A 27472-nucleotide genomic window follows, 5' to 3' on the forward strand; every position below is an offset into this window, starting at 1 on the left:
CCCCCCAACGGGCACGAGCATAATTGATAAACTCCTAAACCTGCAAGATCATCCATGGTTATAATTATAAGAGATGTCTCAAATCCACAAGCATGCTTCTATTATCTCCTCGTTTCCCATTCCTCCCTTTTGGCATCTTGTACTTTAAGAGCACACAACTGCTTCAAGCCAACTTTGCACCTTGTACCACAAAAGAAAGTGCATTACCCATTCTATTGAACAACGCATTCATATATGTACACACAAAAACACAAACACATACATGTAAATAATTACATACAAATATATAGATACACAAAAAAATTACCTCGTCGATGATGCTGGTAGTCAAAATTATCAATATAGCACTTCTAGAGAGCATATATCAATATTGCATCTTGATAGAAAATAACTAAAAATAAGTAAGACATAAGATATACAGATTGAGTCGAGTGTGGCCTCAAAAACAACAAGCACAAACACACATAATTCCTCGGTTGTTGCATACAATTACACAAACATAGCACAAGAAATGAAAAAAAAAAAGAGGGGAACCATGAGCCCCACAACTCACGCCCCCCCTCACTTTTTTAAAATTTCTTGTGCTCTGTGTGTGTGTAATATCATTTTTTATATCACCGAGTCTTCCATCACCATTGCATATGGATATAGATTATTCGAATCCCAAATTTGTTTGCAACTTAGTCCGGCTAGAAAATGCTATGGGTGTTATACTCTTACATTGCCTCTTCATTCTCTCATCGATGATGGGGTTAAGCCCTCTTAACGCAGACCAAAATACACACATCCACACATTACACAACACACACTACACAACACTCAAACTACACACATTACACGACACACTACACAACACACACTACAACATTACACACATTACATAGCACACACGCATATACAACCCTTAACCAACCCAAGGTGGATTGTGTCTATGCTATTATAAGGGTGAGAGAGACCACTAACACAGACCACGGAGGCTTACGGCTCCCCTTTGCTTTGCCATCTTGTGCTTGTGCTTGTGCAGACACCGCCAGTCTTCTTCTAAGCTCTTCACCAACCCAAGGCTGATTATGTCTCCGCTATGAGGGTGAGAGAAAGAAAAAAAAAAGAAAAAGAAAAAAAGAGTGAGTCCCCCCACCCCCCTTTTTTACCATCTTGTGCTTGTGCAGACGCTACCAGCCTTCTTCTGAGAAACAGGTGGTGAGATGGCCGTGAAGTGGGAGATGGGAGTGTGAGGCTACCGGGACGGTCGGGAAGCAGGAGTTGGTGATCAAGAGACAGAAGCATTAGACGGGGGCTAGCAAACACTGGAAGTTGGGGGTTTCTCGTTCAAAGGAGGCCGTCGAGAGGAGAGGAGGGAGGTGTAGGTGCTCGGTGGAGTTGATCATATTTCTTTGAAGTCAGCACAAGCAATGGATGTGACTGAAGCACCGAGAGGTGAGCAGCCTAGCACATGAGGTGCCTGGTCAGATTAACTAGCATGAGGCCCGTCATGTAGGTGCCACCAATCTATTACTCAAATCCGTTATCTGACAGAAATAGATCATGATGTAAACAATGGGATAGCCAGTTCTTCCTTTGTCTGTGCTATGAGGGTGAGAGAAAGAAAGAAAGAAAAAAAAAGAGGGGGGCCGTGAGCCCCCTAGTCTGCATTAGTGCAGACCAAGGCCCCCTTTTTTGCCATCTTGTGCTTGTGCAGACACTGCCAGTCTTCTTCTGAGCAAGGGCAGTGAATATGACTGGAGAAGGTGCCACCGATTTGCTGCTCAAATCCGTTGTCTGACTGAAATAGATAATGATGTAAATGATGGGGTAGCCAGTTCTTCCTTTGTGTCTAGGCTATGAGGGGGAGAGAGAGAAAACAGAGGGGGGCCGTGAGCCCCTTCTCTTTCATTCACATCAATTATCATCAACACAGGAGGCTTTTTGCTCCATGCCTACCGGTGAGTTTTTGGCCATCTTGCTCATGGTTGTATGTCATAAAAGCAATGCAGGCTTCATCTTTCTTTCCATCATTGAAAATTTGATCCTTTCCTTATTGTAATGTTGTACATCATGCCGTCATTTTACCATTGGCCATGGATCTATTATTCTAGAGTGCTCTCAGGGAGCTGTCCTTGGGTGCTAAATTTGGTGCCTCTTATGTAGTCATGCATATGTGATGCTGCTACATGATGGTTGAATTCTGCTCACAAGCTTTGAATTGCACGTTTGTTGGGGACCTCTACCTATACACATATTTAGGTGTCTTATCAAAAGGTATATCATGTGTAAAGTTTGAGTGGTGGAGATTGAGGAGCCAAGGGACTCCTAGCCGCGTACACATAAGTGACTTTCAATTAGGCATTGCAGCGTTTGATATGGTTAATGTGCTTGCAACTAGTTATCTGCAATATGGATATGGCATATCATATCTTTGAAAATTCTAGTCACACTCATTTGATACCATTGATTTACATTTTATCATCCATAAGCATGTCAAGTATCTCAATTAAACTCAAATAAAAGCTTAAGAAGCATAAATACATTTAGAGTATCTTGTTTCTATATCAAAGAGAATATTTGGAGAATGGAGAGATGCCACAAGTTATGGCATTTGTAATTTAATTAGTTATAGGTTTGGACATGTTAGATCTCTACATGTCTTTGAAGTGGTTAGGTGCTTTAATTGATAATTAAGGTTGATACCAAAGTGGATTTCTAGAATGGATTTAACTGCTTGTTGCCAATTTAGTATGCAATGAGTTTGAAGCTCCCCATTGTGGTTCTTGTTACTTTTTTGGCCCCATTGTTGCAGAAAACATGGGAAAATCAGACACAGTAGCAAGGAAAAAAGCAAAGACAGCAAGATGACAGAGAAGGCAAAAGGAGAAGAAGCCAAGAAAGCAGGAGAAGAAGAAAGAGAGAAGGCACAGGAAGCAGGAGAAGAAGCAGCTAAAAAGAAGAAGGAAAGGAAAAGAAGACTAAGAAGGCGAGTGGTACAACAAGTAGAAGAAGCGGATGACACCTCATGAAGCTCCCCATGTGGGGTTTTGCAGCATGAAGAACCTTGTCTCCAAATTGAAGAACTTTGTCTCTTCTGCACGCTCTTACTTAAAAGGTTTCAAAGCAAGACAGATGAACATATCATTGTGATGACCATCTGAATGTGCTGCTACTGTGCACATGGCAAAGCAAGACAGATGAACATATCATTGTGATGACCATTTGAATGTGCTGCTGCTATGCACATGGCAAAGCGGTGAGAGGAGTGGAATGCTGACATTGTGTAGGTACTCTATGACAGCCCCTCCCATTGCCAAAACCAATGCTCTCCAGCCTCCATTACCAAAACCTACAAGAAGAGGCTGAGGATGAAGGAAAAGGGTTGTGTCCCATGCCTGCCTCTGCATGCCCCTTGATGGCCGTGATACCGAAGCCTTATTTGCCCGATTTTCCTGAACCGGATGCAGGTAAAGGTCCTGGCCTAGCATGTCTGAACATCTCTACCTATGCAAATGTCTTGCATAGATGGCTGCAAGACCTTGCCCCATCGAAGGAGTGCCCATGCCCCTTTGATCCCCCTTGGTCTAGGCCAAGACAGATACCTGAGGAACCTCTTGCTCATCATGTATTCCAAATGCAGGAGCTTGCCTGAAGCTCAGCACACCTTTAATGACATGTAGAGCATGTACCTAGAGCATGAACCTAGTGTCTTGGAATGCCATGGTCTCTGTCTACACTTAGCATAAACATGGTATGGAAGCTTTGTAGCTTCTCGACACAATACAGTAGCATGGCATCCAGGTAGATAAAATGACTTCATTGGTTTTCTTAATACATGTTCTATTCTAGAGGATCTCAAACATGGCATGTTAATCCATGCTGCCATTGTTTGCAATGGATACGAGCTTAATGTGGTCCTAGGAACAATGATTATCCATATGTATGGCAAGTGTGGAGATCGTGGTGCTGCACATGGGCTTTTTGATATAATTCATTCTCGGGATCTGGTTTTCTATAATGCTATGATTGGTATTTATGCCCAGGCAGATGAAGGCATTGAAGCCCTTCAATTGTTTGAGCAATTGATAGAAGGGTTGTTAACCCGGTCTTTGTGGGTGCACAAATATCTTTCTCCGTGTTTATGATCACTAGTGAGCTGTAAGCGGCTACACCGTTCTGGTGTGACTAGACAAGGCCTAAGGTGTGGGATAGTGACCCATTTCTCTCTTCTAGTTTCCTAGAAGAATTATTGGGAGGATTGGTGCTAGATGTTATCAATGATGCTAGTACAAAAAAATGGTGCTAGTATGGAAAGTTGGTGGTATATGCTATGTATGTTGGTGTGAGTGCCAATTGATAATCCTCTAGTTCATCCACAGCTTCTAGCAGGTGATGTTAAAGAAGAAAGAGCACACAAGACATTTTGGGCGCTTGCTTTGGTTTGCTAGATGGACGCCTCAAGTGTAATTAGTACATTCAAAGCTCTAGAAAAGGTGTGCCAGCACCTTGCTTTTATTCAGAGCGCAAACACCCTGGCAAAGGAGATCCAAAGGTGCAAATGATGTGGTTCTACAATGATGATGTTGCACATACATGGCACATAGATCCCAACATCATGCATACTCTTGAAAAGGTTCCCCATGTGTGGAAGGTGGAGGAAGGCACTAGGCTTACAACCATGGAAGCAAGGGCATTAGTCGCTACTGGTTTTGTACTACATGCAACTATCCCTATGAGGGAGTCGAGGATAACACAAGGGGAGATAACAATTCATGTAAGCTCTTTGCATTCACCTTAACATAACACAAGGGGAGATAACAATTCATGTAAGCTCTTTGCATTCACCTTAACAGTTGGACATGCAACATGGACCCTCAAGTTTTGGAAGGGATCGTAGCTCTTTACGTTAGACAAGATGGCATACAGGAAAGTACAAAACACTATTGTCTTGGAAGAAATTAGAGTGCAACCCTTTAAACATGTTATATTCCATGTTGTAACAACATGCTCTGAGAAGGAGGGGGTTGTTTATGAGGTGCATATAAAAAGTGAGCCACAATGTACTTGTCCAGACTTACAGAATTGAGAAGTTGCCCAAAAAGCATAGCTTGCATGCAAGCATCTATACAAGAATGAGCACATGTTCTTCATTGAATACTTTTGATTTGTTTGCCGCACTTGGTAATCCTAGGAGGAAGATGTAATACCACCATCGTCTTTTGTGGTGACCATCCTTTTTTGTATACACCTCTATAATCCTTTTAAAGTACGTAGTTGTATAATTCTTGATGGTATGTAGTGCAAAAATTTTGTATTTAACCTTACTCTTATGGATATGGACTCATTAATCAAACTTTGTTATAGATGGACATTTTGCATTTATAGAATCTTTCTGTTGTTTACATATAACATGTCAATAGTTTTGTAGAATTGAATGGTGAATCCTTTTTTGTATGCAGTGTACTATTTTATTATACTTGGATATTCTTTCAGTTGCTCTAGAATCGCACTAGACCTTCTATTCTATATATTACATACCATTTGCGACCTTGGGATGAAGAAATGCCCTAAGTGTGAAGATGTTTGATGGAGAATTGAGCATACTATTGCTAGCCAAGTAATCAACCTCCTTACATTTTTGAATAGCAAACAATGGGATTACCAAAAAAAGCTCACAAAAAAAAATTCCCCAAGTAAAATAATAACAACAAAATCGACCAAGACCTACAAATCAAAACAAACACGACGACAAACATGCACTACAAAATCGACTATGATTCACAATGTGACCATGCACCAAGAAAAGTAAACTCCATGCACAAAGAAATGAAAATCTTGACTTGTAATGCTCCTTTTCTATAACCCATATCCACACCATTTTCTTTCATCCCGTGTGCAAAAAAACCTAAAGATTTTCAAGAAAATTCACACCAAGACCCACTACCTGAAGTACGTTTCATGTGCAAAGTGTACAAAACTCCAAAAACTCCTTTTTAAGGTCTTAACTCACAAACATCTAGAAATAAACTACACATCCACTCAATTCTCCTCTCGGCCCCCCACCATAAAGGAACGAATGGGCAATGTCATATATCTCAAACATTCAATCGAATATTCATTTTTTTGTCAGTGTAATGAGTAAGTTCTCTAAGAGTTTGCAATAGGACCATTGGAACAAAAGGAGGCAGAGTTCGAAGTGCATCACTTATATACTTCATGCAAAATTCTTGAGGGTGTAGATGGCTTGGAAGGGTCAAGGGTCCTGTGTTTTTTTCTGTGGATAGACATGGCTTAAAGGACTTAGCCAATGTGAAGAAGTGTAGGGTCTTTGTATTTAGGAGTAGTGTTAGAAGGGTGTGTGTAAAGAGCCTTATATCCTTTTTGTATGAAGTCCTCACTATGGGAATGAAAACATCAACAAATTGTTGCCCATAACTTTTGGCTTAGTGCATTACGCAACTTCTAGTAAAACTTCCTCTTTCATTATCCTTAGATTAGCATTTACCTTATCTTCATTAATCTTTTCTATTGTAGGCCACTAACAACACACTAGGGGAAGAGTTCTACCTCCTCCCATTCCACATATCCCCCTACCACTATACCTTTCCCCTTTCTCCACCCCTTTTTTCCCTTTTCCTCAGTCCCCCATCCATTCTCCTCCACGTCTCCATTTTCCCAACACACGTGCACAAGGCACTCTCTCTCTCTCTCTCCACTTCCATTGCCTCCTCTTCCCCCTCTTCATCTCCCTCTTCTAAAGTTGTGTTTGTGGTTGTATATAATAGGGTGTTGCATGGGCCATCAAGGAGACGCCAGCCCACATGGTGCTCCTTCTACACCCATCCCCCGTTGCATGTAATAATTCATTGTCACCACCTCATCTTACATAGCACACGACATGAAAATTGATAATAATATAAGAAAATGAAAACATCTAAACCTAAGTCCCAAATATATAGTGTGGACAAATATGACATACAAGACTAAACCAACTATACAATGTGGACAAAAAGGCCCTTAAACCCTCGACCTTTCTACAACTTAATTACATCACTGTAACCTAATCCAACACGACATGCAACAGGTAACAACTACACGAAAAAATTAATAATTATAAAAGTTCGCAAACCCTAGCTATCTCCCTCTCCTCTTATGTCTTTTCAAACCTTCTTTCCTTCTTTGTTTGCAAAGAGGGTTTAGTCACCACTATTTCATGTTGTCATCTCAAAGTAGAAGAATATGAGATCAGATGGCCTAATAAGACCAATATTCAAGATGTGATAAAATTTTCTTATTTGACTGGAGACAATGTATGAGCCATGTCTAAAGAGGCTACACTCACACAAAATGTAACCATTTGGTCACAAAGATATTTGCTCCCTAATAAGAAATCACTCTATACCTTTTCTTTTATTCAATTAATGAAAGATTAATCCTTAAAATTTACATATTATTGGTCTCGCATTGGTTATATATTATCATAATTTAAAACTCATTATATTGATTGTTGGTCACATACTAATTCTGTAGTGTGGCCCAAGCTAAAGATATGTTGCACCACAATGGAGAATATTTTTTGTGAGCTTTTTTTCAACTTTAGATCATTGGGAGAATTTTTAAAAGAAAGAAGCAGCACACTTTTAAAAAGGAGGGCTCAAGGAGTCCCAAAATTCCATCATTAGATTTGAAACTTTTTTGAGTGTAGAATTTGGCACTTTTGTTGGTGGTGACGATCCAAGGGCTAACAACACCCCCTTTCCTGGACATCTCCCAGAGAAAGATGGTCGAAACATAGGCGTGTTTACAATCAATTCTATCACTTTTGGGTTTTCATAGCTCATTTCTAATGTCAAAAGTGCCAAATTCTACAATCCAAAAAAGTTTTGAATCTATATAAGGAGAGTTGATTACTAGATGAAGCTTTTAGCATTCTAGTTGGCTAGAGATCATCAACAGTCTGTGAGGACGTTGGGAGCGCTTCAGAGGCGGCTCAAAAGCCAATGCAGCAATGCCAGGCCCCCTTTCTATGAACTTTGAACCCTGGCCCTTTCCTCACTAGAGAGCGACAGACTGATTTGGCACCACAGACCCCCAGAGTGGATTTTTCCTCCCCCTTCCTTGATGTAGCCTCCCTCTGAGAGCAGCCAGCCGGAGATTCTTGTTTTTTCCTTTTTACCTCTCAGGAGGGTTTTACACGGTAGGCTCCTCCTGTAGCTGTTTTCTGTAGTTTGCTTTTAGGGGACATTCTCTTTTATGACGAATGAAGAGTCATTTCTTCGGGGAGGGGGGGGGGGGGGGGGGGGGGGAAGCAATTACATCACATGATACAAGGTGCAAAGCATGGAGATGAGGACTTCTTACAAATCTCTTCCTTCGTTGAAGTCCCTGGTAAAAGTACTTACATAATGCAATATACCAGGGATCTGAGAAGATAAAATTTAGTTACACTTTGAAAGGAGGAGAAACACTGGCATGTTGTTTGTTGCATACATTTGGAAAGACAGTGTTTGATGACAAAGGTAGCCACAACCAGGCTGGTTGGTCTTGGCTCCATATATTACGTGTCACAAAACCTTTTTTATGTACATTTCTCTTGAAGCTCTTCCCAAAATGTAGCTTTTCTTTATACAAATCATGGTATGGTATGTTCTCTCTCAGCATAATTGTATAGCCGATCATTGGACCACAAGGGAAGAGTTATATTCATTACAAAAAGATTGAACTGTCGGCAATTTCAAGGACTGAAAAAATCTTGAGATGAAACTTCAAGAACTTATGAGCTTAGTCTTCCAATTACCACAGGTTTGCTAACTATTCCAACCCATCAATTGCATGAGACCAGCCACCTCTCAGATTACGACTTGACCCGATCCTTGCCTTATATCAAAGATGAGGCGAGTAAGTTCTGGAAAAGTGGTCATAAGGAGCGTCTCCAGAACGCTATACGTCAACTGTTTTAAAAAGACTGTAGACTGCCCCAACCCCAAAAAAAAAAAGATACACTTTAGTCTCAGAGTTTGCAGTCACTGGTAGAAAAGCAACAAAACTTTTCCTATTCAAATGAGCCTTCCACAATTCAAGTAGCCCCTTTTACAGTTTCTAAGGTCTTTACAGACAGGCCGCCTCCTTGATAAAACGGGATCTCCTTCTGATAAGTAAGTGGAGACTATGTTTGTAAAGACACTAAATTATTAGACCCACATGAGGCAATTAGGAGCAAAACACTTTTAGCACAGCACTCCTGCCTAATAATCTCCTTCTGATAGTAAGCAGGGATAATGTTTGTAAAGACAACAAGTTGCTAGACCCACACGAGGCCATCGGAGGCAAAACACTTTCAATAAAAGCTACAATAAGGCGTGTGACACCACAAACTCATTTGAAACTCAGCATGTTATGGCTGTTGGAACTCTCTATGTACCTGAAGGAAGTAATAGATATCCTTTGCACATCTTGTGTACTGTTTCTTTCCAACCAAGCTGACCAAAGCTGCCGGACCACCCTCTAACAGACAAGACATTTTGATGATCAGTTAAACAGGCTATTGTATGTGTGTACATGCATACATGTGTTTATGTATGTGTGTTATGCATGATGTATGTGTGTATGTATGTATGTGTAGGTCCGTATGAATGCATCAGTGTATGTGTCTGTGTGTGTGTGTATATAGGCATGCGTCATCTGAGCTAGAAAGCCTTTATTTCCTAGAATGCAAACGCTTGTGAGTTAGAATACACAAAATACACCTAATCTTACATGCATTATGCAAATGTTATATATGTATGGCAATGCTGTTGGTTTACATATAAATTTCTCAAAATCCAAATTGCTCCCAATGAAATGTATGGATTGGCACTATAATTTATGCTTGGAGAAGTAATCTGTCAAAGTCCCCACGGTCTCCTCGTAGAGCGATCCTGAAATAAGACCCGAAACCTACAAAACAAAGCCATAAACTATGAAGGGGGTGCAAGCCTGACTCACCACCCAACCATGACAGCCGTGGGCAAAACCCATAAGACCTGGCTATCCCCACCAAGCCATGAGCTAAGCTAACTAGCAAGTCACTCCGATTAGTCTCTACCCCGTGATGTCCCGTACCCTCGCAGGCCTCAAGACTACTGCCGGCCTGAGGTGCATGAAGCAGGTGCACGTCTGCACTAGATCCAGGCTCCTGACCACAGAGCTCTTGCATGGACTCGCGAGACTCTGACTGACTGACCGACCTCGGCCACCCTTTTATAGGCTCTTGGCCGGTCACTGGACGTCCACACATAGGCGCCTGCCTGCCAGTCCATCCCTAGCCCAACTCGTCGATCAACCTGCCTAGCTCCAAGCTACCCCAAGCCTCAAAGCTAGTCTTGTGTGCCTGCTGCACACGGTAGATACACTCTGTGCACATGACATACTCCCCTTCTTCTAAGAGCTCACTCCTGAGCTCAGTAAAAAATCAGGGTAGTTAATGTCTCCCATGTAGCGTCCTCCTCAACACGATCCTTCCACTTGATCTTGTATTCTATGAGTAGCGTATGCCGCAAACGTCTTTCACGAAATCCAAGAATATTTTCCGATCCGTGTGGCATAAATGTCATATCCTCGACATCTATGATTTCTTGAGGAGTAATTAACTAGTCTGCTCCACTCTATACTTCCTTAAGTCTACTGACATGAAATACGGGATGAACTTCCACATAAGAAGACAAGTTCTATTCATATGCAACTAAACCAACCCGGCATTTAACCCGAAATGGTCCGCAGTATCTAGGAGATAATTTTGGAAATCGGCCCGTTCGTAAAGTCTCGAAATCTTTCGGAACTCGCAAATACACCATCATTCCTTTAGAGAACTCTCTTGGTGAACGATGTTTATTAGAATAAAATCTCTCTGTGTCTTGAGCGCTTCTAATAGATTCTTTCGCAAATTGTAGCATTTCTTGCATGTCTTGCAAAAACGTACGCGCTGCATCATGCTGAAGTCCTAAAAATCCCACGGTAACAGGTGATCTAGGTTGAAATCCGTACATAAGCATAAAAGGACTAAAACCGGTACTCGTATGCTTAGTACTGTTGTATGCAAATTCTAACATAGGAAGATAATCTTCCCATGAACCCTGTCTTTTGGAGACATATGCACGAAGCATGTCCTCCAAAGCCTGATTCACCCTTTCAATTTGGCCATCAAATTGAGGATGATTTGAAGAACTCAAGTCTCAGATTCAAAGTTGTTTCCAACTTCTAAAAAACAAGCCTCGAAAAGTCACTTCTAAACTTAGAGTCCATATCACTAATTGCATTCTGCGGTGAACCGTACAGTCTAAACAATTGTTCGATAAACTGCCTTGCTAATTATGTAGCTGTAACAGTCTTCCGTGCAAGTAAAAATCTAGCCATCTTTGTCAAGCGATCTACCACAACCCAAATAGAATCGTGGCCTTGACGTGTTGTTGGCAATCTGGTAATAAAATCCATGGAAATACTTTCCCACTTATTACCTGGGATTTGCAAAGGATGCAACATCTGAGTCTGTCTAAAGCGTTCAGCTTTATTTGCTTGACAAATCTGACACTTGAGAACATAATCTTCTATATACCCTTTCATCTTTGGCTAATAGAAAGTGTCTCACTAAAGCTAATGTCCTGTGTACCTCGGGATGTCTAGCAAAAGAAGCGTCGTCACACTCCTTAAGAATCTTGGACCTAATGTCCAGGACGTGTGGTATACAAATTTTGTCATTGCGGAACAGTAAACCATTCCGAATCATCCACTGGCCTTCGGCAACCTGAATCGTAGGCTGCTCAATCAGTGAGTCTTGGTCAATCAATGAGCTCCCATCCTGGATCCTCTGCCAATATGGACCAAAATAACTATCAATCTTGCAAAGCCCTCTCAATGAGACTGAAATAAGTCTGGAAATCGTGGTGAACAACGAAGTATTTCTAGCATTACCCGATCCTAGTCGGCCTTATCTTCTTGAAATTGATGCCATGCCATCGGGACTGCTCTATTTCAAGATGGTAGACCGGTTGCTTTTGAAAGTAAAAATCTAGACGACACTCAATCTCGTTGGCCAACCCTTGAGAAGGAGCTTTATGCTGTGATTCATGCTCTCAAGGTTTGGAGACGTTATTTATATGGCTCGAAGTTTGTGGTATTGACTGATCATCAGTCAATCAAGTATGTGTGTTATGCGGATGATTTGAGAGGAAGGAAAGCTCGTTGGGCTGAGTTAATGCAAGATTTTGATTTTGAGATTCGTTATAGAAAAGGGTCCATGAATAGTGTTGCAGATGCGCTTAGTCGAATTAGAGAGGTGAATACTTTGTCGTTCATTGAGATTTCTACTGACTTATTTCAGTCATTGAGAGGGCTTTGCAGGACTGATAGTTATTTTGGTCCATTTTGGCAGAAGATCCAAGCCGGGAGTGACTGAGCAACTTACCATTCAGGCTCTGCAGGAGGTCAATGGATGATTCGGAATGGTTTACTATTCCGTAATGACAAAATTTGTGTACCACACATCCCGAACATTAGGTCCAAGATTCTTAAGGAGTGTCACGACGCCCCTTCTGCTGGACAACCTGGGGTACATAGGACACTATTGTTAGTGAAACACACTTTTTATTGGTCAATGAAAGGGTATGTAGAAGATTATGTTCTCAAGTGTCAAATTTGTCAGGCAAATAAAGCTGAACGCTTTAGACATGCTCGGTTGTTGCATCCTTTGCAAATCCCAGGTAATAAATGGGAAAGTATTTCCATGGATTTTATTACCGCATTGCCAAGAACACATCAAGGCCACGATTCTATTTGGGTTGTGGTAGATCGCTTGACAAAAATGGCTAGATATTTACCGATCCGGAAGACTATTACAGCTACGCAATTAGCACGGCAGTTTATCGAGCAATTGTTTAGACTGTACGGGTACCGCAGGACATAGTCAGTGATAGGGACTAGTTTACGAGTGATTTTTGGAAACTTGTTTTTGAGAAGTTGGAAACAACTTTGAATTTGAGTTCCTGAGATCATCCTTAATCTGATGGCCAGACTAAAAGAGTGAATAAGATTTTGGAGGATATGCTTCGAGCATATGTATCCAAAAGACAGAGTTCATGGGAGGATTATCTTCCTATGTTAGAATTTGCATATAACAGTACTAAGCATACGAGTACAAATTTTAGTCCTTTCATGCTTATGTATGGTTTTCAACCTAGATCACCTGTTACAGTAGGATTCTCAGGACTTCAGCATGATGCAGCACGTAATTTTTTGCAAGATATGCAAGAAATGTTACAAGTTGCGAAAGAATCTATTAGAAGTGCTCAAGACGGAGATAGGTTTTATTCTAATAGACATCGTTCACCCAGAGAGTTCTCTGAAGGAACGATGGTGTATTTGCGAGTTCCGAAAGATTTCGAGACTTTACGGACAGGTCGATCTCCGAAATTATCCCCTAGATACTGTGGACCATTTCGTATTACACGAAGGATTGGTTCAGTTGCATATGAATTGGATTTGCCTTCTCATGTGAAAGTTCATCCTGAATTTCATGTCAGTAGACTTAAGGAAGTACTGGGTGGAACAGACCAGTTAGTTACTGCTCAAGAAATTATAGATGTCGAGGACATGACATTTGTTCCGCACAAACCTGAAAAGATTCTTGGATTTCGTGAAAGAAGATTGCGTAATACGCTTATCACGGAATACAAGATCAAGTGGAAGGATCGTGTTGAGGAGGACGCTACATGGGAGACATTGACTACTCTTCAGAGAGATTACCCTGGCTTTTTAGTGAGCTCAGGAGTGAGTTCTTAGAGGAAGGGGAGTATGTCATGTGCACAGTGTGTATCTACCGTGTGCTACACGGCGACGCACACAAGACTAGCTTTGAGGTTTGGGGAAGCTTGGAGCTAGGCAGGCTGATTGGCGAGCTGAGTTAGGGATAGACTAACGGGCAGGCACCCAAGTATGGACGGGCGGGCGTCCAAGTGTGGATGCCCGATGACCGGCCAAGAGCCTATAAAAGGGTGGCCAAGGTTAGTCATTAGTCATATAGAGTCTTGCGTGATTTGTGAGAGCTCTATGGTCTGGAGCCTGGATCTAGTGCAGACGTGCACCTGCTTTACGCAGTCGAGGCCGGCAACAATCTCGAGGTCCGCGAGTGTAGCTTCGTGGCAGTATGGGACGTCGCGAGAAGGAGATTGGTCGGTACGTCAACCTAGTTAGCTCAGCTCGAGGCCGGCAACAATCTCGAGGCCCGCGAGTGTAGCTTCGTGGCAGCATGGGACGTCGCGAGGAGGAGATTGGTCGGTACGTCAACCTAGTTAGCTCAGCTCGTGGCTCGGTGGGGACAGCCAAGACTATGGGCTTGCCCACGGCTGTCATGGTTGGGAGGTGAGTCAGGCCTGCACCCCCATGTTGTTTGTTTGTTTATAGGTTTCGAGTCTCGTACCAGGAGCGTTCCACGAGGAGATCCGGTGGGGATTTGACAATGATAAAGCTTAAGGGAATCAGCCCGAAGTTTATTGCTTTAAACTTGAAGAGAAACAGCCCACAAAAGAGACACACAGACGTATGAAGAACAGGAATTTAATGCATGAGCACGTTTGTCAGATGGCGCTCAGAATATTGGTTCAGCTGGTGGCAATACTGGTGTCAAAGACGGCAGAAGTGCTTGGCAGCAAAACTGGCGCACAGGAGAGTGGGCGCAAAGGGATCTGCAGTCGGCAGCAGCAGCACAGGTGCTGAAGGCAAGTAGCGCACAATACAGGAGGTGACGTCCACGTGAAGCACAGCTAGGTGGTGGTTGCGGGTGACACAGGCAGTGCTTTAAGTGGCCAAGCCCAGAAGCGCAAGCAACGCTGGCCAAAACAGCACACAGCAGCTGTGGATCAGGTGTCTAGATGGCTGCGCAACCAAATGGTGGTGGTGTTGGCTGCCAACAGCGAACAATAGCAAGAGGGTGGCAGTGCTGGCTGAGGTGGCAGCGACCAAACAGGCAGCAGCAGCTGAGAGGCGTAGGCAGTTCATATAGCAGCAGCATCGGGAGCAGTTGACATCTCAGGTGGCAGTGTTCAGGCGCAGCCAAACAGTTGGCAAGGGTGGCGCTTCTGTTTGCAGAAACGGCGCTGGAGGTGATGAAAGGTGGAGCCCAGGTCAGCCAAGCGGCAGCAGCGCGTAGATGATCCGAACAGTCAGATGGCTGGTGGTGGCGCACTGGCATAGACAAGTGGAGAGAGGCGGCAGTAGAGACTCCACGATCCAAAGCTTAGTGAAGATGATGAGGATGATGATCTTCACTTCTCCATGTTCTTGATGATGAAGGGGAGGGAGAGCTTTAAGCCTTAATGATGACGAAGAACTCTACACACCCTTCAACCGTGGTGGTTCACTTGGAGAGACACATGCTTCTTTTATACTTGATAGGGATGCTTGCTTTTGCCAAGCTTTGCTTTTGTTTTATCTTCTTGCTTTTGCTTTTTCTTTATTAAATATTATTGATAATAGCCAAAGTTCTTGATTTGTGCTTTTACAACTTCAGGGCCTTGCTTTTTGGCCCTGGAGCTGCTTTTTGAAAAAGCGGCTTTTAGCTTTTTGATCTAGTTCAATGTCCACTTTCCGATGGTGCCCTCAGCTTTTGGTCAACATAGTTTAACTTTTTGCTTTTTCTTGCTTTTCGACCAAGAATGGTGCTTCGTCCAATGCCAACTTTAGGAACCCTGTTCCCATGTATCCATCAACTTGTCCATGAGTCTGGGCATGAGTTCCATCATGCGAAAAGAGCTAGGAGGGCCAAATAGTTACAATTTACTTCCACGGCCATGGATATAGGAGCATGCGAATCATTTATGGGTTCTGAATAAACCTCAAAGTTGGTGGAAGAAACGCCTGCAATGTATATGGAAAAATGGTCTTCCACTCAAACAAAGATTGTTTCTGTGGAGGTGTTTGATTGGAACGTTGCCCGTTTCTAATATTCTTATGAAACGTGGTATTGCATCTGACAAATGTTGTAGATGTTGTAGTCACATTGAGACTGTGCCACATCTGTTATGGCATTGTACTTATTCCAAACAATTCTTGGCACGTCTAGCTGATGATTTGGCTGCTTGTTTCCCTCGTAGAAGATGCTCCAAGAACTTTTGGCTTTTTGGTGTAGGCAATCCAAGATTACAAGATAACACTACGTTCTTTTCTTGGGTTAGATTTTCGGCACTTTGGATGATATGGCAAATGCGCAATACTACCATGTTCAATCAGCCAGACTTTGATCCTTATCCCTTTTTCATAGTGCATCTTAGACAGTCGCTCCATGACAGTCTTTGAATGGAGCAGATTTCTATTGCCCAATTTGAGCTGTTTTTCCAATGCTTCTAAGTTAATCCCACCTTGGGTTAACTCCTCGTAGTTTTTTTTAAACATAATAGAAGCTTTATTTCCACTTTGAAAAAGCATATAGGCATGTAAGCTGCAAGAGGGAAAGCTGCAAAGAAAAGAAAGAAAACTGCACTCATTAACATGGAGTACACATGTGCAATCTCATATGGGAGAAGGACACCATTGAAGCTTGCAGAAACAAGAAGCAAGAAGATGTGTAATCTTGATTAGTAAAATGATTGATGCCTCATTAGGCTCATAGTTGCCTTTTATACTTGAGCCCTCATTACACACTACATTATCGTGTCCACCCTTGCGGCCTTGGTCCTTAGCCCTATGTCCACATCCATTATTAATGTCCCATGGCCTTTGGCCCATACGAGTATATACAAATCAACAGTAACAACGTTACAAACCATCCCCTCCCATTAGTTTCATTCTCGAAACCATGTACATTCAAGCCATGAGATGGAATGCAACGCCCATGACCATGTAAGCCCTATATAACATGTAGTGGCTCAATGTACATGGCTCCAAATCCGTCCATGAGAGAATGGCTTCCCATATCCATATGTAAGTTCCATGAAAGATTTCTTGCATGAGAACTGAAATCTTCCACTTATAGAGCCTCCAAAACTATCATAACAGTAATTTCCAGCAAGCAAATAGCTTCCACTCGGCATCAATATCACTCATGATATTCACCCAAAAGCTCTTCAAATCCTTCGAACATAGAATTGGCCTACCATGAAGCTTCTTCAAGAGGTAATTTATGCCATCTGATCAAATACTCAACCATAGTACAGTTGTGAAGCACTCTCTCGCTTGCCCATTATTCTCTCCGGCACATATTCAACCCTTCCTTCTTCCTCTATTGGTGGTAACTCATCAAAAATTTGAACCTCCAGTCCAACATAAGCCTTCAAATGTGACACATGTAATACATTATGTATCTTGGTAGTCGGTGGAAGCAATAGTTGGTATACAACCTCTCCAACTTGCCTCAAAACTTTGTATGGACCATAATAACGATGAGCCAACTTGGTATTAGTGTTGCCCTTGAGAGAACTATATTTTATTTTTTTTCAGAAAGAGACTTCTATTAAGTATAAGAAAAACATACAACAATCAGAGCTATAAGCCGGAAAAGAATAGAATCACCCCAATATGTAAGGTGATTTCAACCACTGAGGAGCATCATGATGCCATGTAAGACCTATGGTACTAGAGGAAAAGAAGATGCCATGGTCCCACTCCCGCATACATATCACGCGCTTCGCCTGCGCAGAACGAGAGGACCCCTGAATGCGAGCCCAAGTAGCCATAAGAGTATGAATGATATCACCCCATATAGTACTAATGCACTGAGACCCAAAAATCTGGACACCCTCAATAGTCTCCGTGCATCTAGCTCTCCAGATCTGCCATGCTGTAATACTGGCAACAATCTCCCAACTGGTGTCAATCCTCTGTGTGGGGGGGTGTATAATCAGAGTGAGGAACATTCTACAATAAACCATGCCGGGCAATACCTCTACGAATGAAAAAAGCAGAATCTGTACCACTGCCCTCATAAAAAAGCGGCGGACTGGATTGGGAGAGCCAAGCAACTACCCCCCAAGTCACATGCATGACTCGGCCACTCAATTTGCCCATAAGTTGGGCTACAGAACCCCAAATCTGTTGTGCAGTGCTAGCCTCATCCAAAGACCTAGGAAGCCTTTGTCGCAAAAAAGATATCATGCTTCTCCATGCTCTGACAATGGCTACAATAAGAGGGGAAGATGGCGCCCTGATATCAGCCTCTGTGAACACAAAACGTGTGCTGAGCATCCAGTCTCTCCCGACCCTGGGTGTACATCCAGAAATCTGAGACAAGAAAAAATCCTTCCAAGGCTCAATGCCTGGTAGGAACCTTTGACCACAAGTTTGCAAAGCAAAGCCCTGCACTGAACATCCGGATCAATAATATTCAAGCCCCCCTCTCGTTTGGGTTGAATAACTGTGAGCCAAGCTACCCTGGCACGAGTGTCTGAGGTGCCATCCAAACCCGACCAGAGAAAATTGCGGATCAATCTCTGCAATTGGCCAATGCACGCACGAGAGAAGCACCAACAAGAGGAATTAAACCAGGCTGAGGCAAGCAATACCTGATCAACCACCAAAGCTCTGGAGCTGAATCTAATCTCCTGGAGCTCCAATGGAGGGACTTCTTTCGGATACTCATAAGTACCGGAGCAAACTGCTGTGCAGGAGAAATATCAATCCCAACTTGGCATCCCAAAAATCTAGTAGCGCATCCTCTGTTGATCCAAGTAAAACCAAGCTCTACACCCCAAGCAACTCTCAGCGAATCACTAACCCAAAAACCAACAGATTTGTGCCAATTAATGAGTGCCGCTGCTGCCAAACAGAACTCCTCTAGTGCTACCCAGAAGGAACATAAGCATATATGTGAAGCCTCCAAGAACATGGCTGTGTCATCAGCTAACTCAGAGTCAACCAATTCCCCTTGACTAAACCTCAATCCCGAAATACCAACAGTGAAGCAGAGAAAGATGCTCATGGCCTCTGCAACTATGATATATAATAATGGGGCTAAAGGGCAGCTCTGCCGTACTGAGCGAGAAATCTGAAACCGCTCTCCTCTATCACTGCAAGCAAGCACTCTATTGTGGGCATCACGATACATGCATGAAACTCCCTTGATCCATCTCTGAGAGAAGCCCATATGGCTAAGAGTACCCTCAAGGAAGTCCCAATCCACTCTATCATAGGCCTTCTCAAAATCCAAGAGCAGAATGGGTAAGGGCTGATTGCTCGCTTTAGCCCATTCGACAGCCTCCCAAAACGAGAAAATGTTATCAAAGATGCTCCTGCCGTGTAAGAATCCATTCTGAGTATCATGAATGACATCTTGCAAAATTGGCTGCAGTCTAATGCTCACTGCCTTGGCAAGAATCTTATAGGCAGTCCCAAGTAAGGTGATAGGTCTTCACTGACCAATCAATGTATTATCCCCGCTCTTAGGAATAAGATAAATAAGCCCCTCACTGAGAGAAGAAGGCATAGAACCTCCCACATCTCCTGCAGAGCCGATGTGATCTCAGCCCCAATCTCATCCCAAAAAGTAATGAAAAAAACAGGGGAGAGGCCATCCTCCCCTGGACACTTACCACGAGGTAAGGCATGAAGAGCATGATTGAACTCTTGCATAGAAAAAGGGGCATCCAGAGTGGCACACATCTCCTCAGTGATCAAATGTGGCAATGTATTCCAAACCTTCCTCTATGCCCTGTGTCTCAAATCAGAGTGCGGCTCAGCACTAAGAAGCTGGTGATAGAAATCAGTGGCAATCTGTCTAACCATAAGGGGATCTGGGTGAAGAGTGCCATGTGAATCCTGCAACTGCCTGACACTATCTCTGGCATGAGATGGGCCGTGAGTAGCAAAGAAATGTTTGTTACATCTGCCACCCATCTGTGTCCAAAAGGATTCCTGGGCATGGAAACGGTACTCCACGCGTTGCTCAAGAGAGTGATGAAGTTTTGCCCTAACAATACATAAAGAATCTGCAACCCATTGAGCATGAGGATGTTTCTCGTGCTCTTTCTGCAAGGCAGCCAATCTACGTCTAATAGCCCTTTCTAAATCCAAGGCCTATTGCCTCTTAGACAGGGCACATGTGTGATAAAAGTCACTAATATCACAGAGAGCAGAGGCCAGGCTTTGAGAGGCCTGGAAGAAATCATGAGATCTCCAAATATCAAGCATACGACGCGATAGCTCTGCATCTGAAAACAAATGATCAGGGATGCGTACATGGGGTGCTGATCCCTGGCAATTCGGATCTCTAATACATAAAACCACTGGGCAATGATCTGATTTAGAGGTGCCTGTAGCAATAAAAGTATGCCCACCTCTGTCAAGCACCCAATCATCCACATAAAATCTGTCTAACCTGTTGGGTTTTATGCTGTGTATGCACCCAGGGGAGTGCTAGTGATCATCAGTAGGTTACTAGGGCACTTTTTACTTCAGTTAGTGGAGGTTTTTTCCCCCAGTTTAGCTTAGTTTCACTTATAAAGGTTTATAAGTGATTTGGTCCACCTGGCACAGTTTATGGCCGGACCATGTGAACACACTTTTAGGTCACATCTTTTATGTGGCTATTGTACTTCATTTTATCATTATGAATATATGAGCAAGCGTGTTCTTCTCTCTCACTCACACGCCTCCTGTTGATGTGCCTTCCAAAACCCTAACCCTAACAACCAAAGCCCACATTTTGGTATCAAAGCAGGTTCGCCTCCCTGCCCGTACAGTTCCACGCCATCAACTGCCTTCGCCTGTCCTGCCCGTACAGCTGCAACTGCCTGTACAAGTTCGCCTGCAATTGCCCGTACTAGGTATAGCCGTGAGAGCAAGGGCTACCGGTTATATGACCCACTGTCCAAGAAGATATTCACTAGTCGGGATGTGATTTTTAAAAATCAGAATTATCCATGGCTACTTATGATGCAAATCAGGCTGAAAATGATGTGTTTGAAGGCCTACTACCTATGGAGTTTCATTCCACAGTTGGTAATCCAACCCATGAGGGTGCAGGGCAGCCAGCTAATCATGAAGGTGGTGCAGAAATTCAGCAGGAGATTGAGCCAGAAGTTGAGCCAAATATGGGGCAACAGGCTCCACAGGTCAGACATATACCTAGATGGTATTTGAGGACATTACAAGACAGCCATCTAGAGACTCCTCTTGCTAGCCGTACTCGTAGGGAGACACGGACCAATGAGCATACACACATCATGGATTTAAATATGGTTATGGGCCAGTTTACAGGATGATGATGAGCCTGATTCATTTGTGGATGCACGAGACAATGTGCATTGGAACAAAGCCATGCAAGATGAACTTGATTCTATTAAAAAGAATCAAACATGGGATTTGGTTGATCTGCCTAAAGGCAAGAAAGCCATTGGTACTAAGTGGGTATATAAGTTGAAAAGACATGCAGATGGATCCATTGACAGGTACAAAGCCCGTCTAGTTGCAAAGGGCTATGCACAGAAGAAGGGCATTGATTATGAGGAGACATTTGCTCCTACATCTCGTATGTCGACACTTAGGAGTGTCATTGCATTGGCTGCACATTGTGGTTGGGTTGTTCATCAGTTGGACATCAAGACTGCATTCCTACATGGGGACCTCGAGGAGGAAGTTTATGTATATCAACCCATAGGTTTTGCAGAACATGGTCATGAAGGGAAAGTATGCAGGCTGAAAAAGGCCTTGTATGGTTTGAAACAAGCTCCACGAGCTTGGTATGCAAAGATAGATGCTTTCCTGCTCACTCAAGGCTTTGTGAACAGTCCATCAGAAGCCACTTTGTATGTAAAGAAAGAAGAGAAAGATCTGCTGGTCTCATCAGTCTTTATGTAGATGATCTTTTGCTCATGGGATCAAATGATGACAAAATTGCAGCTTTTAAAGAGATCCTGCAACAGACATTTGCCATGTCTGATTTGGGGCTCGTACACTACTATTTGGGCATACAGTTTGTGCAAGATAACAGAGACATTGGATTGTTGCAATCTCAATATGTTGCTAAACTTTTGGAGAAGTTCAAATTTCAAGATTGCAAGCCTATCAGCACTCCTATGGAGCCTGGGATGAAACTGTCACTACAAGATGACAGTATTTTATTTGATGCCACTACATATGCTCAGGCTGTTGGGTGCCTTATTTACTTGTGTACTACACGGCCAGATATTCAGTATGCTGTATCTCAGTTGATCAGATTCATGCACAGCCCGCGATTGTCACATTGGCAAGCTATGAAGCGTGTATTTCGGTATTTGCAGGGTACCTTGTCTCTTGGATTGCTTTATCCTGAGGGGGGTGACATGCAGCTATATGCTTACAGCGATTCAGATTGGGCTGGTGATTTTGATACCCGACATTCCACTAGTGGCAATTGTTTCTTTCTTGGCTCTTCATGTATTTCTTGGCTAAGCAAGAAACAGACCACAGTGACCACAGCTATATGCTTACAGCGATTCAGATTGGGCTGGTGATTTTGATACCAGACATTCCACTAGTGGCAATTGTTTCTTTCTTGGCTCTTCATGTATTTCTTGGCTAAGCAAGAAACAGACACAGTAACTTCGTCTTGTGAGGCAGAGTACAGAGCAGCTTACACTACTACCGTTGAGTGTGTATGGCTACGTCGTCTTATGACTGATATGGATATTTCAGTGGAGGAGCCTACACCTATCTATACTAATAGTCAGAGTGCCATTGCCGTGGCCAGGAATCCTGTGTTTCATGCTCGCACGAAACACATTGAGATTCACTATCACTTTGTTCGGGAGAGACTCCAGGCAGGTGATATCAGTCTGATTTACTGCCCTACAGATCAGAATGTGGCAGACATCTTCACCAAGGCACTACCACGTCCGAAATTCGAAGCATTCCGCACTGCTTTGAATTTGTTTCCTTTTGGTGGATGATGTACAGTGATCACATATCACTCCAGGGGGGTTTGTTGGGTTTTATGCTGTGTATGCACCCAGGGGAGTGCTAGTGATCATCAATAGGTTACTGGGGCACTTTTTACTTCAATTAGTGGAGGTTTTTTCCCCCAGTTTAGCTTAGTTTCACTTATAAAGGTTTATAAGTGATTTGGTCCACCTGGCACAGTTTATGGCCGGACCATGTGAACACACTTTTAGGTCACATCTTTTATGTGGCTATTATACTTCATTTTATCATTATGAATATATGAGCAAGCGTGTTCTTCTCTCTCACTCACACGCCTCCTGTTGATGTGCCTTCCAAAACCCTAATCCTAACAACCAAAGCCGTACATAGATACATCCTGCATCTCTTCTTCTGTTAGACCATGAATAAAGAAGAGTGGATGGACTCCTCAAAATGTCATCCTCATGCCAACAATCTCTGCCATGAATGGAGAGTATAAACCTCTCCCAAGGCGCTCTTTCAAGAGGATGCACCAAGCCCTCATGTCCACCTCTTTTATCCGTTGGCATCTCAACCATGTTAAAATCCCCACCAATAATCCAATGGTCGGCAAGAGGCATCAGTGTAGTGAGAGATTTCCAAAAGGCAATCCTCTCACCTCTATGGTTAGGAGCATAGAGGTTGAGAATACCAATGCATATAGTACCCTGCATAAGAAGGATCCACTACGCTCTCGCAGGCAAAATGACACCATGTCCAATGATGCAAGGCAAGATCAAAGCTGACACAGAGATACAGACACCACCCTTGGTACCAATAGCTGGTGACCAAAAGGTGTGTCCCGAGAGAAGCTTGCCTAATCTCCCACACTAGCTAGCATCCAGTTTATGCTCTTGCAAGAGCAATACATCCATAGGTCCACCTGTGACTACACAATGAAGCTGGGTTTTTACAATTTGTTTCCGCCGAAGCAGAAAAAAACCCCAAAGACCCTGAATGTTCCAAGAGACAATCCTCATAAGGACTCACAGTAGGAACGACCAGATCTCGTGGTCAACGAAGGACCCCCTTTAGAGACAGAAGTACGTCTCGCATAGGTAAGGGAGGGAAAATCTGACAATGTAAACCTTACCTCTCTCTCCCACTCGGGGGAAAAGCCAGAGCTAGTTCTCATAACTGGAGAGGTACCATGACAATGCGAATGCGCAACATCATCCTCAAGGGTACAATCATCCTGTAACTGTAATGCAGCATCCTCCTGTGAAGGATCCAGATCATGTGCCTACAAAGCCTCATCCTCCAAAGAAGAATCAACATCCTGTGAGGCAAGAGCTGCATAGGGGTTAGGGTGCTCCACAAGGGGTGTGGGTGAAGGGGCAGGTACGGGGGTCCGAGGGTGCCTGCCATCCCTAACCACAACCCAACGATGTGTGGTCTTCTGTGGCAAAGGAGCAATTGGAGTCTCGACAACTGCAGAAGGCCTCTAATGGGCAAGACCACGCCGCCTCCTAGCATGGCCCCTCGATCTGGGACAATCTCTAGCAATGTGACCCTGTCGACGACAAATCCGACACTGGTCAGGTCTGCTGCAATCTCCATCCTCTGGTGGAAATGAGATCCGTCAGGTCTCTGAAGCATAACATGATCACATCAGTAATCGATGGATCAGGAACAAGCACAAGGACCCGGGGTACACCATCAAGAGTGGCGATAACGGCCGCAGAAGCTAAGGCGGGAGAGCTCGGAAGGGCTGGTACCTCTAGAACCTGGCCAAAGGATGCCCCTATGGAAGCTAAAAGCTTCCAATAGGACCGGGGAAGAGCAGGGAACCGTAGTGAGACCGGGGTAAGGCGCTAATCCTCCGCCACTCGATCAAAGCCCACCTGGTACTGAAAGAAGAAAATCTTCCTAGGACCAAGAGAGAAGGGCCTGCCAGCCAAAACCTGAGAAGTAGCTTCTAAAAAATGGAAGTCCACCTGGAAGAAGCCTCGACCAAGCAAACGAGTATCCTAAAAGTGCACAATCAGCTCCGAAGGGAGAGCTGCTAGAAGCCATTCATGGGCCTGCGAACGAGAGGGGTGGGAACCATAAACTCTCGCAACAAGGGTGGTCTGGATCTCAAGGTCAATGTTGTGCTAAAGAGAGGTGAGCTCGTCTTGTGAAAAATTGATGATTCTCCCGGCCAGTGGGGGTGACGAAAGATTGGTTGTGGGGCAGAAGAAGCCATAAAGCCAATCAAAAAAAGTGGGCGGCCGACTTGAATCCAGATAAAATTTCTGTTGAAAAAGAGGCGCGTGCAGAAGAAGAGGGGCAAAGGCGAGAGCAGAAGGGCAAGAGCAGCTGGGGTGGCAAAGGCAGTGGGGAAGGGGGGCAGCAGAGGGGCAGGCGGGGACTACAGATGGGCAGGCGGGGCAGTAGAGGGGCAAGCTGGGCCAGCAAGCGGGGAGGCGGGGCCAGCAAAAGGGGAGGTGGGGAGGACTGAAGAAAGGCAGGCGAAAGCAGCAGAAGGGCTGGCAGGGGCTGCAGAGGGGCAGACGGGGGCTGTAGAGGGGTAGGCGGGGGCAACATAGGGGCAGCAGAGGGGCAGGCGGAGTAGGACAAAGCAACGCAAGCTCACCTCGACTCCAGAACATTCCTTTTTTTTGGTTTTTTTAGCGAACTATATTTTGATTTAGGAAGTCTCAAGAATACATAACTCCAATGACCTTCTATGCTTACCTTCATAGTGCTTCATCCTTTCTTGTAACCTCTTGATATTACTTTTATATCGTTGAAGCAATGCTTGCATCTTTTCTGCTGCTTCTTTTGCATTTGGGTTAACACTCTCTTACTTCATGACCATTGATCTTATACCCATATAATGCTTCAAATGGGAACATGCCAATACTCACATGAAGAGTACTATTGTAAAAGCAAACTCGACAAGAGCCAACCAATTATCCCATGCATGTTGAGTCTCAATGCAATAGTGTCTCAAATAAGTCTCCACCCACTTATTCACTCTCCATTTAACCATCGGTCTCGAGGTGATAAGCAGCACTAGGAGTCAACTTGGTTTCCATGGTCTCAAATAGAGTTTCCAAAATAAGCTCATGAATTTGACCTCTCAATCACTAACAATTTGCTACAGCATACCATGTAATTTGAACACATACTCCACAAATTGCTTTGCAACCATAGATGCAACGCCCTTGACCTTTGTAGAGATGAAATGTGCTACTTTTGTCAATTTACCCATAACTACATACAAGCTATCCCATCCCTTCTTTGTATGAGAAAGTCATGTGATGAAAATCCATAGCAATGTAAGTCCACTTCCCTTCGAGAATAGACAAGGAGGGAAGTAGCCCCTAGGCTTATGTGTTGGATCCTTGTTGAGTTGACAAGACATGCACTTTGACACATATACACATATATCCTTTCACATCCCTTTCTAATAAAAGCTCTTTCTTATCTTATCATAGGTCTTAAAAAGACCCAAATGCCCTGAAATAGGAGATGAATGCATTTCCTCCATCACCTTTTGCTTGTATTTCGACACAGGTACAAGATAGACTCTTTCCTTGTAGTACAAGAGACCATTGTGAAGCTTAAAATGTGGCAATTCTTCATGAGAACCATGCTGTAATTTCTGCACCATTGTGACACTTCCTCATCCAAGAGATACCCTCTTGAATATCCATGGCCCAATGCATCGGTCCTCACGGTAAATGGTTTAGAGAAGTCCGGGTAAACCAAAATCGAGGCTGAAGTGAGCATCCTTTTGAGCTCCTCAAAGCTCTTGTTAGCTATTGTATCCCAAAAGAAGGCTTCCTTTTTAAGCTTGTTGGTAAGAGAGACTGCAATTTCTGCATACCTCTCAATGAACCTTCTATAGAAAGAAGATAAGCCCAAAAGTTCTCTTAATTGAATCACATTAATGGGTGTAGGCCACTTCACACATTCAACCTTCTTGGGATCCACCTTGATGCCCTCTTTGCTCACAATGTGACCAAGATACTCCACTTCTTGAGCCATAAAAGTACATTTTCTCTCCTTTGCATACAAGTGGTTGTTCCTCAACACCTCAAGCACTTCTCTTACATGCATCAAATGCTCATCTGCGTTCTTGCTATAGATGAGGATATCATTGAAGAACACCAATACAAATTTGAAGAGGAAAGGTTGTAGTTCTTTATTCATCGATGCTTGGAAAGTAGTGAGTACATTGCATAACCCAAATGGCATCACCATGAAATGAAATAGCCCTCTTTCCGTTCTAAAAGCTATTTTGAACTCATCACCTATCTTCATTCTAATTTGATAGTACTTGACCTCAAATTAATATTAGAAAAGTACTTCGGTATTAGAAACCTAAGCTTGAAGCTGATCTTGTTGAGAACACGATAGTCGATACACATACGAAATGTTCCATCTTTCTTCTTCACCAAAAGTAAAGTGAAACAAATGGTATTCAATCCATCCCGTATTCAAGAGTTCTTTGATTTGCCTTGCAACTTCATCGTTTTCCACCTTAGAGAGTCTATATGGGGGATTGTTGACCACCTTTGCATTCAGTTCAAGCTCAATACCATGATCAACATCTCTCTTTGGTGGTAAACTCTTGCCCATTTGAAACACATATTTGTAC

The 27472-nt window shown here is 43.4% G+C and overlaps 1 protein-coding gene and 1 long non-coding RNA gene across 2 annotated transcripts in view; one reads left to right on the top strand and one right to left on the bottom strand.

Moving 5' to 3' along the window:
* Positions 1 to 888: 888 nt before the first annotated feature.
* Positions 889 to 4418, top strand: LOC147610870 (uncharacterized). The gene is made up of 2 exons (XR_015263920.1): positions 889 to 1943; positions 2798 to 4418. It is a non-coding gene; the product is annotated as an uncharacterized LOC147610870 (long non-coding RNA).
* A 4073-nt stretch (positions 4419 to 8491) lies between these two features.
* LOC147610871 (uncharacterized) overlaps positions 8492 to 27472 on the bottom strand; it is a 66014-nt gene continuing 47033 nt past the window's right edge. Inside the window, exons 14-15 of the mRNA XM_086785511.1 lie at positions 9407 to 9489; positions 8492 to 8957 (exon numbers count right to left, since the gene is read on the bottom strand). Of these exons, the coding sequence (XP_086641637.1) occupies positions 8835 to 8957; positions 9407 to 9489 (206 nt within the window). The 3' untranslated portion in view covers positions 8492 to 8834. The remainder of the gene's footprint in view (positions 8958 to 9406; positions 9490 to 27472) is intronic.

This window comes from Cibotium barometz, chromosome 48, assembly GCF_041138505.1.
Source record: "Cibotium barometz isolate CiBa-2024 chromosome 48, ASM4113850v1, whole genome shotgun sequence".
NCBI lineage: Eukaryota > Viridiplantae > Streptophyta > Polypodiopsida > Cyatheales > Cibotiaceae > Cibotium > Cibotium barometz.